Below are 14,091 nucleotides of genomic sequence, written 5' to 3'. Positions count from 1 at the left end.
CTCGGCCAGGGCCCTCTCTGAAGGGGTTCTTCTTCCTGTCGGGAAAGATCTCTCTGGCTCCTAACATTTGGTCCCCATCTTCTTCAGAGCCAGCTAGTCTCCAGGCCCCTCCCAGGTCTGCAAGATGGGAATGTGCATTCAGGACATGGATAGCCTGAGAAATGGACAGCCATGAGGCCTTGGCCACATTCTCACCCCCATGGGCAGCTGGTCCCAAAGACTTACAGGGCCATACAGCCTCACTTGTGGGGGCGGGAAGAGCCTGGAAAGAGGGGTGGGCAGGGCCAGGACCAAGGGATATGGGAGTCTCTTGAAGCAGGGAGAAGTCCCTGGTGCCCATGGCTGCTGAGGAGGACAGAGAAGGCTGCTGGAGACCCAGTGAGTGGAGGGCTGCTTTCCAGAGGTTTCTCAGGGAAAGACCAGCAGAGAGGGAACATGAAAGCTAGCAGAGAAATCCAAGTTCTTGAGTCTAGAGACCCAGAGAGGGGAACTGATGTGTCATGTGAGGAGAGGAGGACACAGGCTGGACTGGAGCAAAGCAGAAGTCATGGTAGTTAAGAGTCTTGCTTGGCCTCATCATGTCATGGGACATTCCACTCTCAGCTGTGCCTGGGAACCAATTTCCTCCCACTCCTGGATAGCAAGTCAATTGCTGCCTATGCCCTTGGACAGGGATACTCATCAGATGTCACCAGGGGCCTGACGAGGAGATGGAAGAGGCAGTGAGCTGTGAGGCAGAACTCAGATGCTCAGAGCCCTTCCTGCCTGGCCTCACTCACACGGTTGGCAGGGAACATTCTCAGAGAGTCGCCTTACTCCTGGCACCTTCCCACAAACCCAGCTCCAAGTGGCAAGTTTGAATCCTCAGCCAGAGCTCATGGTGAGGGCTGTGTGTGTGCTCCACATCTAAATGGTGACCAGCTTCCTCAAGGGCCCGTGCATTGGCTCTGGCTTCCCAATCAGAGCCACCCCTTCTTACCCCATTCCATGAGGACAAGGAGTGAGGAGGTTGGGGCTAATGAGATTGTTGATTGTTTTTGCTGATGGCATGGCATCCCCAGGCCAAGGACGAAGAGGGTGAGGTATGGGGTAGCCAGTTCCACTGGGTCCCTCTGCATCCTAAGCAAATGAGGCACCTCAATTCCAGAGCCTCTTTGGCCCCCAGAGGACCAGCCCCACACTGACTCCTTGCAACTCCTGGGCCTGAGTAGCTGGCGTTACTCCTGCCACCTGTTGCCAGGACAAGGACCACAAGGGCTTGGCTCAGGGAGCTGTCAGAGGGCTGGGGAAGGCACAGCCCCAGATGAATGGGGAGCCAGGAAGTGCTAACTGTGGGGCTCTGGGAGGTGTGGGGCAGGCCCATCTGAGGTGAAGGTCTGAAAAGCAGAAGCTTGTGGCCAGCTTGGCATGTCCGTCCATGCGCCTGAGCTAGGCTTGTCCTCCCTACCCATAATAGCTGCAGCTGTTCCTGCCTTTCTCCCCCTGGCCTCACTGTGCCTGGACCCAGCCGGCTGGCTCAGGTTTCTGTGGGGGCTAAGTCCTCTTTTGAGAGGACTATAGCATCCCCAGTTGGGCATTTGGGAGAAACTCAGGACCTCAGCTCCTGAGGTGGCAGGAGAGGGGCTGGGAATAGGAACCCAACTTTGCCTCAAGAAGCTATGAGAGGTGGGGTCGGTGCTAGAGAGGCCGCCATTGTCTGAGCCTATCACACACCCAGGCTCTCTGATGCCCTAGCCTGGGGCCCCCAGAGAGGGACAGAAGCCCACCACAGCCTCTAGAGAGTCCATAGGTCCCTGTGGTACCAGGCAAGTCTATCTCCTGCCCGCCCCACCCCATGTATCTGGTTTGTCCCCAGGAGCTCCCTCCCTGTCCTTCTATCAGCCTCTCCCTTAGCTTTGACTTGCCCCTGCTGCTTCTCTCTCTTTGCCCTACACCAGGCAGCTGCTCTGGCCCGGCCTCATGGCCTTGGCTTTCCTGTGAGCTCGGGGGTCCCAACAGCTACTGTTGAGGTAGTGCCCATCACAGGGGGTGAAAGGCACCAGTGGCCCCTCTGATTCCAAGCAAGTACCTGCCTAGCAGCCTGAGGGCAGCCCAGAGCCAGGGTGTGGGGGCAGGTGTGGCCAGTTGGCATGGACACAGATGGGCAGCCTGCCCATAGCAGAGGCCAGATGCCATCGGAATTGGATTAGGACTGTTTCGTGTTGGCTCCCAGCTAATCCACCCTCCTTTCCAGGACTGCCTGTGGAGACCAGGGAGGGGCAGGGGTGGGGCCAAGTTCCCCTGGGGAGCCTACCACTGGGCTCAGTCCAAGACCCAGGTTTCCTAACAAACAGGAGGATTTGAGATGGGTTCTGGAATCCTCTTAGGCCTCTACAAAGGCTGGGCAGCTAGCTGACTTATGTGCTTATTGCCAGAAGACAAAGTCCCCTGCCTGCCATACACTACGTACCTGCCTGTCCTCTTTACCCTCTGTAAGGACTTGCTATATGGGGGTGTGCCTGCTGCCTCTTGGGCACCCCAAGTCTGCCTACCTTGCCAGGAGGTTGGCATGGGGCCTGGAGTACAGCTAAGCTACCTCTCCTATGGCTCAGGCCCATTGTGTCTGATCAGGAGTGAGGGCGGTGGTCTGGGTGGGAGCCTTGGTGCCGAGGTAGCAGGCATGTTGAGGACCCCATGCCTGCCAAAGGCTTGTTGTTGGGCTGAGGTCATGTGGGGAGCCAGAGTCACCTGTTCTTGGCACCCAGACAGCTTAAGCCTGAGGACATTAAGAGCCACCAGTGTCGCAGAGAGGAGGAGCTGGTCCTCATGTCACTCATTCTTCAGGCAGCAGACCAAGCCTGCCTGGCTTTCTCCACTGCAGCCGTGGGGGCCCAGGTGCTCAGAAGCCAGTCAGGGGCCAGGCCACCCACCTGTGCACCTGCCCTTCTCCATGCCCACCCCCTCCATGGGCTAGAGTGAGCTCCTGTGCTCTGTGGCAGAGTCGGGCAGGTTCCCAGGGGCCTTGACATTTTAAATATTTCACAAGGCCTGACAGACAGAAGGGAGAGCTGCCAGCTGAAGCCCATCTGTTTCTTTTGATCTGGGAGAGGCCAGGGCCCTTGTGGCTAAGTGGTCCTCCACCCTAGCCTCCTCTTCTGGGCCTGAGTCCTCGGGTGGGCAAGGAGGGAGGAAGGAAAGAGATCCTTTGGCTCAGAGCCAAGCCATCCACCCTGAGGCACACCAGCAGGCTAAGCAAGGTGTCCATGGGCATGTTAGCTCCAGAGTACAAAGTAAAGGAGACCCAGGCAGACCCCAGGAAGACCACTCCAACTCGGGTTCCTGCCCTGGACTATGGGGCACCTCCTCCATCTCCACTTCTCCCTCTAGTCCACATGCTACTGCAGACAGATGGGGCCAGAGCATCAGGATACTGCTTGGCCTCAAGTCTCCAAGAGGGGTGGGGGCAGAGCCAGGAGGCTAGAGGTGCTGGGGGCCATGCCTGGGCAGGAGCAGAGGAGATGGGTGGGCCAAGGTGCCACTAAGATGGGCAGCTGATCAAATCAACCCACGTTGGCTGGGAAACAGTCCTGGCACTGGGCTGGGATAGCCCTAGTAGCCCTGTCAGGTGAGTGCCAGCTGGGCCAGAGACACTCGGCTGCTGAAACCTGCTACCAGGCTGGCTCTCTGGTGGCCTCTCACAGCCCTGCAGGGGGGAGGGGGTGGTGGTGCAAGGCAGGGCAGAATTTTGCTTTCTACAGGGGAGAGGCAGGAACCCAAAATGGCAGTTAGGCCTCCACCCCAGATCTTAGAAGGTGCTCACTGGGTTTTCTAGAGGCCAAGTGCAGAAGCAAGACTTATAGTGCCCTCAGGCTTATTTCTCTGACCAGCACTCTGGGGCCTCTCCCAATGTTGCTCCCCCTTTCCCACCAGACCCACATGGCCCTGTACCACCCCTGGGCCATCCCTTCCCTTCCCAGGGGGAGGCCCACTGCAACCTGAGCCCCAGAGGGCTCACACCCTGTGCACCCTTCTCCTCTTCTGGTCCCCCTAACTGAACAGAGGGCTGAGCATGCAGGGAACCCTGAAACACACAGGAGCTGTGTCTTCCTCCCTCAGTAACAGGAGGTTGCCTGCCCCACCCTACTACTCAGAAGTGACCCCACACATGCAGGGGTCCTCCACAGAGCCCTCCAGGAAGCTGCCACCTGGTACCCCAGAGCCCTGGAGTGTTTTCTGCCTGGGCAAGAGGGAAGGAGTATGCTTGGGACACCCCTGCAGGCTTGGGGAGTGCTGAGGGCCTTACCCTCTGTGGGTGATGTCTTCAGCCTCCTGCAGAGCCCACTGACATCCCCGTAGGCCTCCTGGATCTTCTGCAGAGCCTCGGCCCCTCGTAACTCCATGAGGCTGCGCAGCTCAGCCAATGTGCACCCAAAGCCTCCCACGTGGGGAGCCTCCCGCTGCTGCTGGGGCTTGGGGTGGAACTCAATGGAACTGTTGGCCATGTCGCCCATTCTGCCTTTCAGGCCTTCTCACAGGGACAGCCTCGGCTCAGCTGCAGCTAGGATGGGGAGCCACCCACAGTTCCAGTGCCCAGGCAGGGTGTGGTGGTGGTGGGGAAGCAGCTAAGTGTGGGCACCTGGTGAGAAAGAGGTGAGGAGAAGCCAGGGGGTTGGTTGGAACAAAATTGGGGTCCAGTCTTCCAGAACATTCTCTGCCAATCTTTGCTCAGTCTGACTCATGACTCAGCAAGTACAAAATTCACCTCCCAGGCTAGGTCAGTGGCCCTTTCTCATGTCCTGCTGGACTCCACCATGAGTGCCCAGAGCTGGGATGGTTTGCCCAGGTGGGGAAGAAACAAGTGAGAAACAAGTGTTAGGGCTTCCTGTTGGGACCCCGCTGCCACCAGCGCTGGCCAGCTGGGATATGGAGGCTCTTGGGGGTCCCCAGATACATTTGGGAACCCCCCTGATGGGAGGGCAGTGTGTTGGGAGTGATCAGTGGTAACTGTGCCCAGTATGGGTGGGTTCTCCTGTGGATGCTCATGCCCACTAGCAGCTCCTTGCTTGGTGCCCCTCTCACACTCTGCTCTTGCCTGATTAAGACTCGCCTCGCCCTGTGCCGCTGGCTATAGTCCCAGGAGGTCTTCTGGTGTGGCCTCAGCGGCTCACAGTTTCATGCCAGGGCGGTGCAGGGCTCCAGGGAGCAGGCCGAGCCATGGACAGGGCCAGCTGGGCTGCAGGTCAAGTCAAGGCTTAGTGTGCAGGGGGGTTCTGTAGCCCTGAGGGTACCTGGGGGGCCAGGGGTGAGGAGAGATGAGACCCAGAGGGAGAGAGGAAGGGGGAGGAGAGAGAGGACAAAGAGGGAAGGAGAGAGGGATGGAGGGAGAGAGAAGGAGAGAAGGGAGGGAGAGGGAAGGACAGAGAGGGAGGGGACAGAAGGAGTAAAAGGGGAGGGACAAGGGGAGGGCGCACAAGAGAAAGCCAAAAGCAGCCACAGGTCACTGGCAACTCTGCCCTACAGCACAGTGCCCCCCATCCCTCTTCTCTCCTCCTGATGACAAAGGAGCTAAGATCTCCCCACACTGGAAGCATCCTGGCCACTGCTGGGCCACACCACCTCCCTGCTCTGCAGAGCATCATGTCATGACTCTTACTGTCCCCCTTACTACACCAACATCCCTCACCTCACCCAAGGAGCCACCACGCCCAGATTGCTCTTCTCACAGTTTTGCAGGGCCTGCTGGGCCTGTGCCCTTCCTCCTCAGCTTCTCTCTTTCATCTCCTTCCTGGCCTGTGCATAAGTGGGTACATCTCCCAAGGCCATGTGCTAAGCTTCCAATATCCTAGTGGAAATGAACTAGTCTCAGTGCACTTAGACTTCGCAGCAGCAGACAGCAGCTCAGCTAGGCCCAATTCCTCACCTTTGGTATATGTTAACTCCTGACTCAGAAGGAGCCTCCTAGAAGTTGAAATTAGCTGCTAATCCAGGTCTCTGATTTAGAACTACCCATGGAAACAAATAACCCAGAGCCAGGAGGAAAGACAGAAAAGCCCGTGGGTAGCCAAAACAGACATGGTCAGGTTCATGATCTTTGCTCTCAGGACAGCCCTGCACCTTTCACTCTGAGCCCAGCAGGCTGGGTTGTATGAGCCCCCGGTTGGTGCTGGGAGCAGAGAGGGTCACCTAAGAGCAGAATCTGTGGCCAGCATTGGGCCATTCCCCACAGCTGTGAAGAAGGGTGTGTACACCCATGGCAGCTCCTGCCCTGGAGGCCCTGTGGCAGAGAAGCCACTTCAAAAACTGCCCATCCAAAGTGATCTGTGTTTGACAAGTTTGGGCACCTAAGTGTTAACTCTCTAGATGATACCACATTCTGTAAGACGTGGGAACAAACAACAGACATACCACTGTGCTGTCCTCTCCCACTCCCACACATTGCTCCCCTGCGTGTTCCTTGACAAATGTGACTGAGCACCTATGATGTGCCTGGCACTGGCCCTGTGTGCTGGGACAGAGCCTCAGTAAGACTGAATTGAAACCTTCTCTCTGTCCAGCTGGGAGACAGAGAAGGAGCAGAGTGACAGAAAATGGCAGGCCCGAGAACCAAGAGCTGTGGGGTTTCAATTGGTGCAGGGGTGAGGGAAGGGGCTTGTGTAGGAAGGAGTGAAAGGGGTGAGAGCTGGGGGAGGGGTGGCAAGGGACAGAAGCCTGGGGTTAACAGAGGGGCTGCAGCTTGAACAAGCATTGCAGTGGGGGTGAGCCCTGGCTCTGGGAGACAAAGCATGGGGCAGGCAGGGTGGGCTCCTACAGTGGTGCTGCGCGCAGCCACCTTGGTGGCAGAGGTGTGAATTGGTCTCCTTCTTGAAAGTGGGGAAACTGAGGCTTGGCCAGGGGAAGTGGCAGAGACAGAGGACAGCTGAGTCCCCTACTTCTGACCATACAATGCAACAATGTCAGCTTTTGACTGCCACCTGCACTTCTCATGCTGTCCAGACAGCCTTGCCTCCTCACTCCAGGATCTTTGCTTAGGATGGTGCCCTGAGCTCCAGCTGTCCCCTGCCATAGCAACTTGGTGCAACCGTCAGGTTCAGGCTTTGTCCTCCAGCCACCCTCAGCTTAGTGGCTGCTGGAGGGGACAGAAGGGTCTGGTTTGTCTGTGTAGGCAATGCCTTTAGCCAGCCTCAGGGTCACCAACACCCCCCAGAAGTTGGTATCCCAGGCCCCAGGCAGGCAGGGCTGCTAGAAGAGGCCCCACCATGGGCCATGTGTGCGAGGGGCACCATTCAGCAAAATTATGTGCAGGGTCCCCAGGCTCTGATACCTCAGGAACCAGTTGAGTACCTGCATGGCCCCCACTGAGCCACCTAAGGTGTTTCCAAAAGGGAAGCCAGTTGAACAACTTTGTTGCTTTGGACTCATTTATCTTCTGAGCCTCTATACCCAGTTGGAGCAGAAGCCAAGGTCAGCCCGCTTAGCACTGGTGGGTTTCAAAGGGTGACAGAGGGAATGACCCACAGGGTGGGCTCTTAAGTGGTGCATGGGCCTGACAGCAATGCCTGCTCCTCAGAGCAGAGCTTCCCCAAGACTGGTGGCAGAGTCACCAAGGTCTAATGACCACTGGCTGAGGCTGAGTAGACCATGGTGACTCATGGTATGGCTACCAGATGGGGAGCAAGACCTTGGCTTCTAACAGGGCATAGTTGTTTCTCTTCCCTGCGGTCAGTCCATTCCTGCTTCTCTGCCACTGCCCTGGGGTCAGGTTCCTGCCCTCCCCACCTTAGGATCCTCCATCTCATACCAAGCTAGCCCCACATCCTACCTACTACCTGATAGGCCCCCAGCCAGGCACCTGGTCACCACCCTGTAGAAGGCTCTTTCTGAAGTCCTAGTCCACTAATGATTTGATCACCCATTCCCATGGAGCCAAAGGCAAAACTGCTCCCCAGCCCCTCCGGCTCTGCTGCTGCCCTCTGTTCCAGCTCCACCTGCCAACTTCTGACCACCCACAAATCCTCTTAGTCGAGATTCAAGTGGAATATTCTCCAGAAAGTCTCTGCCTGTTGCCCAGCCAAAACTGATTACTGCTGGGTGTATAATCCCACCCTGCCCCTGCTTCAGTCTGCTCAGCACTGCCATGACCTGGGAGCATGCCTCCCCTCTAGCCAGCTCCTAGCTCTTTCACACATGTGGTTCCTAACCTTGTGGGCAGTCCTGGATGGGTATGGGGCCTGGCCCACAGAGAAGGCGCTCAAAGCCATGGAGGCAGAATTTGTTCATTTTTCTCATCTTTGTGAATGCAACAGGCCATAGGGCAGACAGGAGCCATCAGTTAAAGCCAGGCCCATTTTAAGGGACTATTGGCTGCAGTAAGCCTGGGCAATGCCCCTCTCAGTCTGAATAAAGATAGCAGTCATCACTGAAATGGCCAATAGCAGAACGGACTGTGTCTAGAAGTTCTACAGGCCTGGCTGGCTGCTGAGAATGGTCTGCAGGCGCCAGGGCAGGGCACGTGCCATTTCTGTGCCCTTCATCTTCCAGACTTTAATTGGCTTAATTGAATTGAGAACCTCCACAGAGGGGGACTTGGACCTTCCAGCACTTGCTCCATCCTGGCACAAATAGGCCAGAATTGTGGGGTGCAGAGAACGGAGACCTGATTTGAGCTCCCTGGCCCACCTTAACCTTGCTGTATCACTGCTGACAGGCTGCTACCTCAGGAGGTTGCTAAGTCAAGCCCAGCATCCAACTACCTCTGGGCTCTTCCCTCCAGCAGGGCATTGACACCCCACCACACCCAGGGCCCGACTGAGTGCCTACACTTCCAGCAACACCAACCCACTGAACAGGAAGCCAGGGCTCCTTTCCCTCCCTGTACTGCCCCTTCCTGGCCACTTCCTTCATACAACCATGTGTGTGAAAGAGCTAGGAGCTGGTGAGAAGGGAAGGCATTCTCCCAGGTCATGACAGTGCTGAGCAGACTGAAGCAGGGGCAGGGTGGAATTATATACTCAACTTTGAATCCCCTGAATCCCTACAGGCCTGGGCTACCCATCACCCTTCAGAAAGCCAGGAATTTCTTGAATGGTTGGGGGCACCTCCATCCCTAGGCTCTCAGGACCCCATTCCAGAGTTTTGAGTTTTGAGGCAGCATCTGCAACATCTGCCAGCATCTGTGTGTCAGTCCTTGACAAGCTTCCCTCATTGCACCATCAAAACACCCTATGTGAATGGATTCTCCCCATTTCACGAAGGGGAAACTGAGGCCCAAGAAGGCTCCTGTTCTTGCTCTGGTCTCTGGCCCTGCCTTATACAGGGCCTGAGGTGAGTCTCAGACACCCATGCTGAGGAGGTCATCTGCTCCACGTGGGGCAGCCTAGGTTTGCCTTTACAGAGGGGACAACAGATGGGGGACAAAATCCTCATGCAATCCTTTGAGTCATTGCTTGAGCACACATTACAGTTTACCCTGGTGCTTCCCCAGTCCAGCAAAAACCCAGTTGCTGGGATCCATGTTGGCATATGTCCCATGCTGATGACCCAACATGTGCCTCCAGGTACCGCTGCTTCCTCTGCCCCCATACCAGGTCCAGGACACCATGGCCCTGTGGCAGGAAGGAAGCACACCCCAGGGTCAGAGGGCAGGAGACAGAAGCCCAGGGGCTCCTCCAGGCATATCAGTGTCTCCCCATGGACCACTGAGCAAGGGTTTGCCTTCAGAAGTGCCCTCATTCAGCACTGGCACATTTGGGGATTCGTTGCAATAACAGTCCCCGTCTTTTCTCCACTTCCGGGCACCTGGAACACAGGCCAGGCCTCATGAAACAGGGAAAGGAGAGCTCCTGAGTGAACAGTGAGAAGGCCAGCCCCATGCCCCACAGGCTCGGTCACACACCTGCAGGCTCAGTGGGACTCGGGGACCAGCTGGGGAGCTGGTGGGAAGAGGGCATAGGAGGAGGGGACCCTGGCCGGCTGCCACCTGTCCTCTTCTAGGCCTGGTGTTATCCTGGGTAGGCAGACACAGTGGTGGCTGGTGTCCACCTGGGAGACACTTTTACCTTTGATTACCCATGTCTACCTCCCCCCCTAGCCAGGACCTCTCCCTCCTGCCCACCCCACCCCCTTCGCCTCTGCCTGACACACCTTGGTGACCACCAGGGAGGGAAAAGGAGTGTTCCAAGGATGAGGCCTGTATGTAGCCAGGGACCGGGGGGGGGGGAGCCGAGGCGGAGAGCAGCCTCATTAATATTTCAGAGGTGCTGTCACTGCAGCTTTTGGGCCCTCACAGCTCCATGCTTGTGCTGCTGGAGGGAGGAGGATGGGAAAAGAGAAGGAAACAAAACCCGAGAAAACAGATTTAAAGGGATAGGCTTCCCCCGCCCCTGCTTCGTTCCTTCCTCCCCTGTTCCTGGTACAATCTGTGCACAAGCCAAGTGACTTTCACTCCAGGAACAGCTTTGGGCAAAACAATAACAACAGAAAAGGGTCAACCGTCACCATGGCACCCCCCCCACACACACACAGTCATGCAAGCGCGCCCACCTGCTTGAAGCTTTGCCCCTGCAGGGCAGCCCCGGGCTACCATGGGCACACACTGGGGCTACTGGCAAGGCCAAAGGGTTAATGCCCATCCAATAACCAGGCCAGCAGAAAGACACAGATGCACAGACTCCAGGCATTGGAAGTGCCTGCTGATAAGGGTCTGGCCAAAGAGGATTCTGGAACCCAGAGAAACACAAGCCTAGATTCTTGGAGGAGGGAGGAACCCAGGACATCTGCTGATTTAGCCTGTCCCTCCAGGTGGGTGAGCTTCTGCGGCATTCCTTGCTAATCAATTAATCTACAGCAGCTGATGCCATACTGAGTGAGAACCCTACCCCACTCAGGGAGCTTTACAAATGCAAGGTCGTGGGTCCATGGTGTCCTGTTCAGAATGGGTGTGGCAGGACCAGGGCTCTGTAAAGTACTTCACTGACACTGACAGGGATCAAGATACCTAACAGAGCCTGACAGCCTGCACTTGCCTGCCTTCAGAGAGGCTCCAGGGAGGGCCTAGAATTCTCCAGTTAGAGCCCTGCTATAGAACATAAAATGATGTAGCCATTATGGAAAGCAGCATGGCAGTTCTTCCTCACATAAATGTTTTTTTTTTGAAACAGAGTCTCACTACATCATCCTGGTAGAGTGCCGTGGCGTCTCAGCTCACAGCAACCTCAAACTCTTGGCCTTAAGTGATTCTCTTGCCTCAGCCTTCCAAGTAGCTGGGACTACAGGCGCCCCCCACAACACCGGGCTATTTTTTTTGTTGCAGTTATCATTGTTGTTTAGCACGACCAGGCCGGGCTCGAACCTGCCAGCCTCGGTGCATGTAGTTGGCACCCTACTCACTGAGCTATGGACACCGAGACATTTTTTTTTTTTTAATTTTGAGATAGAGTCTTACTCTGTCACTCTGGGTAGAGTACATCTCTACCCAGTGTTGTTGTCATAGCTCACAGCAACTTCAGTCTCTTGGGCTCGAGTTATCTTCCTGCCTCAGCCTCCTAAGTAGCTGGGACTACCGGTACCCACCACAATGCCTAGCTAGTTTTTCTATTTTTAGTAGAGACCAGGCTTGCACTTGCTCAGGCTGGTCTCAAACTCCTGAGCTCCAGGGATCTTCCTATCTCAGCCTCCAAGAGTGCTAAAGTTACAGGCGTGAGCAACCACACCCAGCCTATGCCTTAAAAATTAAAGCCAATATTAGCACAGGACGCAGTGCCCCACTTCTGGGTGTACATGCAAAAGAGCTGACAGGAAGGGCTCAAACATATATTCATACACCCATAGCCAGGGCAGCACTACTCACAGTAGCCAAATGACAGAAGCAGCTCCAAGTGTGCACAGAGGGAAGAGGGAACAAAGCATGGCCTGTCCGTGGGATAGAATATTACTCAACAATAAAAAGGAAGGAAAAAATGCCCCATGTTATGACATGAATGATTCGTGAGGACATCGTGCTCACTGAAATAAGTCAGTCACAAAAAAGACTAATAGTGCATGATCCCACTTCTTCGAGGACCCTAAAGCAGCCCAATCCACAGAGACAGACAGTGGAGTGGCAGGAACCAAGGGGTGGGGAGGAGGCAGGGGAGTTGGTGTTTAGTGGGAACAGAGTTTCAGTTTGGGGAGATGAACACAGCCTATGGATGGATGGTGGTGATTGCTGCACCACACTGTGAATGTGCCTAATGCCAGTGAACTTAACCTTATAACATTCTATGCTATGTGTATCTTACCAGAATACAACACACAAGGAAGCCCCACCCACCATTTTTCTGTATGCTACTAGTGAGCTCTGAGAAGGCTGTGGCAGAAACTTGCTAGCTATTCTACCCTGTCCAACATCACATTTTAATTTCCAGCTAGGTGGCTCGGTGCCTGTAGCACAGTGGTTATGGTGCCAGCCAAATACACTGAGGCTGATGGGTGTGAATCTGACCCAGGCCAGCTAACCTGTAACAAAAAAATAGCCAGGAATTGTGGGGTGGGGGGCGCCTGTAGTCCCAGCTACTTGGGAGGCTGAGGCAAGAGAATCACTTAAGCCCAAGTGTTTGAGGTTTCTGTGAGCCGTGACATAACGGCACTCTACCCAGGGTGACAGCTTAAAACTGTCTCAAAACAAAAACAAAAACAACAACAAAAATTTCCAGCTAGGTGTTTTATCATCCAGCTAATGACTATACTCCCCCAACTCCCCTGCAGCTATATGTAAGCATGTGACTGTGTCCTGGCCAACTGGATGTGATTAAAAGTTGACTCTCCAGAAACATCCTGGGAAGACAGGAGTGATGTGGGGCCAAGGCAGGCTTGGAGATGGCCCCTGAAATGGGGAAGCATCCTGAGAGGCACATGGGTTTAGCCCCTGGCCATGTTTGGCTTCACAACTTCAGGGCTGTGTCCTTAAAAGAAGGAATGTGTTCTCCCTTTTTCCTTTTTCCTGATGGTTGGAACACTGACGTAAAGGCAGGAACTGCAGCAGTTATCTTGTGCCATCTTGCATTCAGAGTCCATTTGCAACACTATCAAAGGAGCCTAGATCCCTGACCAGGAAGCCATCCTCCTAGCCTTAGGTTGCCTACCTAGACTTTTATGTGAGAAAGAAATCACTACTCTTTCAGTGAAGCCCATCTTATGCTGAGTCTCTGTTAAAGAGGCCACGCCCATAGCCTGAGCAGTTTGGACATGTACAGGAAGGATCCTCAGCCTTCCCTCCATCTCAAATCTGGCCTGTTCTGGGACAGCCAGGAGGCCTCCCCCAAATCTCCATATTTTGCTGGGCTCCCTTGGGCATGTGACCATTCAAAGCTGAGCTCTTTGTCACCTCTACCACTTGACATTGTCCTAGAAGTTCTGGCCAAAGTGGAAGGGGGAAGGCAGAAGTACACACAGGAAAGAGGATGGCAGCCCCCTCTCTGGCAAACTGAGCCCTACCCTGCCACCACCACTGCAGTCACTCTGCACTGCAGCCCCTGTGGCAGGGGGTATTATCCCCACAGTTGAGTGGAAGTAGCTGAGGAACAGAGTGGCTAAGGAGCTTACTCAAGGTCATGCAGTCAGCAAGGGGCAGAAGCCGACATGAACTTAGGTGATCTGGTTCCAGAGGATTCTATATTGCTCCCTTGCCAAGTTACTGCCCAGAAAACTCCAGAAAAGCAACAAACACTAACTGAAAGAGTTCAGTAAAGTGACTGGACAGGAAATCCATCCCCCCAAACCTCAAGGGTAGAGAGTATAGGCACCAGAGTCAGACAGGCTAGGCTGTGTAGTCACTCAAGTTTGTGGGCTTTCCCTTGTTAATCTGTGAAAGGGGTCTTCATTCCTTCTTCGTGGGTTTCTGTGAGGACAGGGCCCGACACTAGCACCCACACCTAAGCAGGTCCTCAGGGGCTGGGTGAGCTTCCCCGATGGGAATGTGCTTTATGCTCTTTATCAAGTTCAGTTCTGACCACTCGACCCTCCCTCTGCCCATCCTGGAGCCCTGAGCTGTCGGTAGCCTGGCAGACCTCAGAGTTCACAAGTCAGGACCAGGCTCCACCTGTGAAGCCAGGACATTCTTTTTTTTTTTTTTTTTTT

At 55.1% G+C, this 14,091-nt stretch overlaps 1 protein-coding gene across 3 annotated transcripts in view; it reads right to left on the bottom strand.

Moving 5' to 3' along the window:
• The window catches only part of ATP2B3 (ATPase plasma membrane Ca2+ transporting 3), a 40,937-nt gene extending 36,447 nt beyond the window's left edge, over positions 1–4,490 (bottom strand). For all 3 annotated transcript variants that reach the window (XM_012813224.2, XM_003802528.3, XM_012813223.2), the window contains exon 1: positions 4,283–4,490. In XM_012813224.2, the coding sequence (XP_012668678.1) occupies positions 4,283–4,490 (208 nt within the window). The remainder of the gene's footprint in view (positions 1–4,282) is intronic.
• Between the last annotated feature and the right edge of the window lie 9,601 nt (positions 4,491–14,091).

The sequence above is a fragment of the Otolemur garnettii genome, unplaced genomic scaffold (genome assembly GCF_000181295.1).
Source record: "Otolemur garnettii isolate 467f Iridium unplaced genomic scaffold, OtoGar3 scaffold00249, whole genome shotgun sequence".
Lineage (NCBI taxonomy): Eukaryota > Metazoa > Chordata > Mammalia > Primates > Galagidae > Otolemur > Otolemur garnettii.
This window is presented reverse-complemented; position numbering and strand designations above follow the sequence as displayed.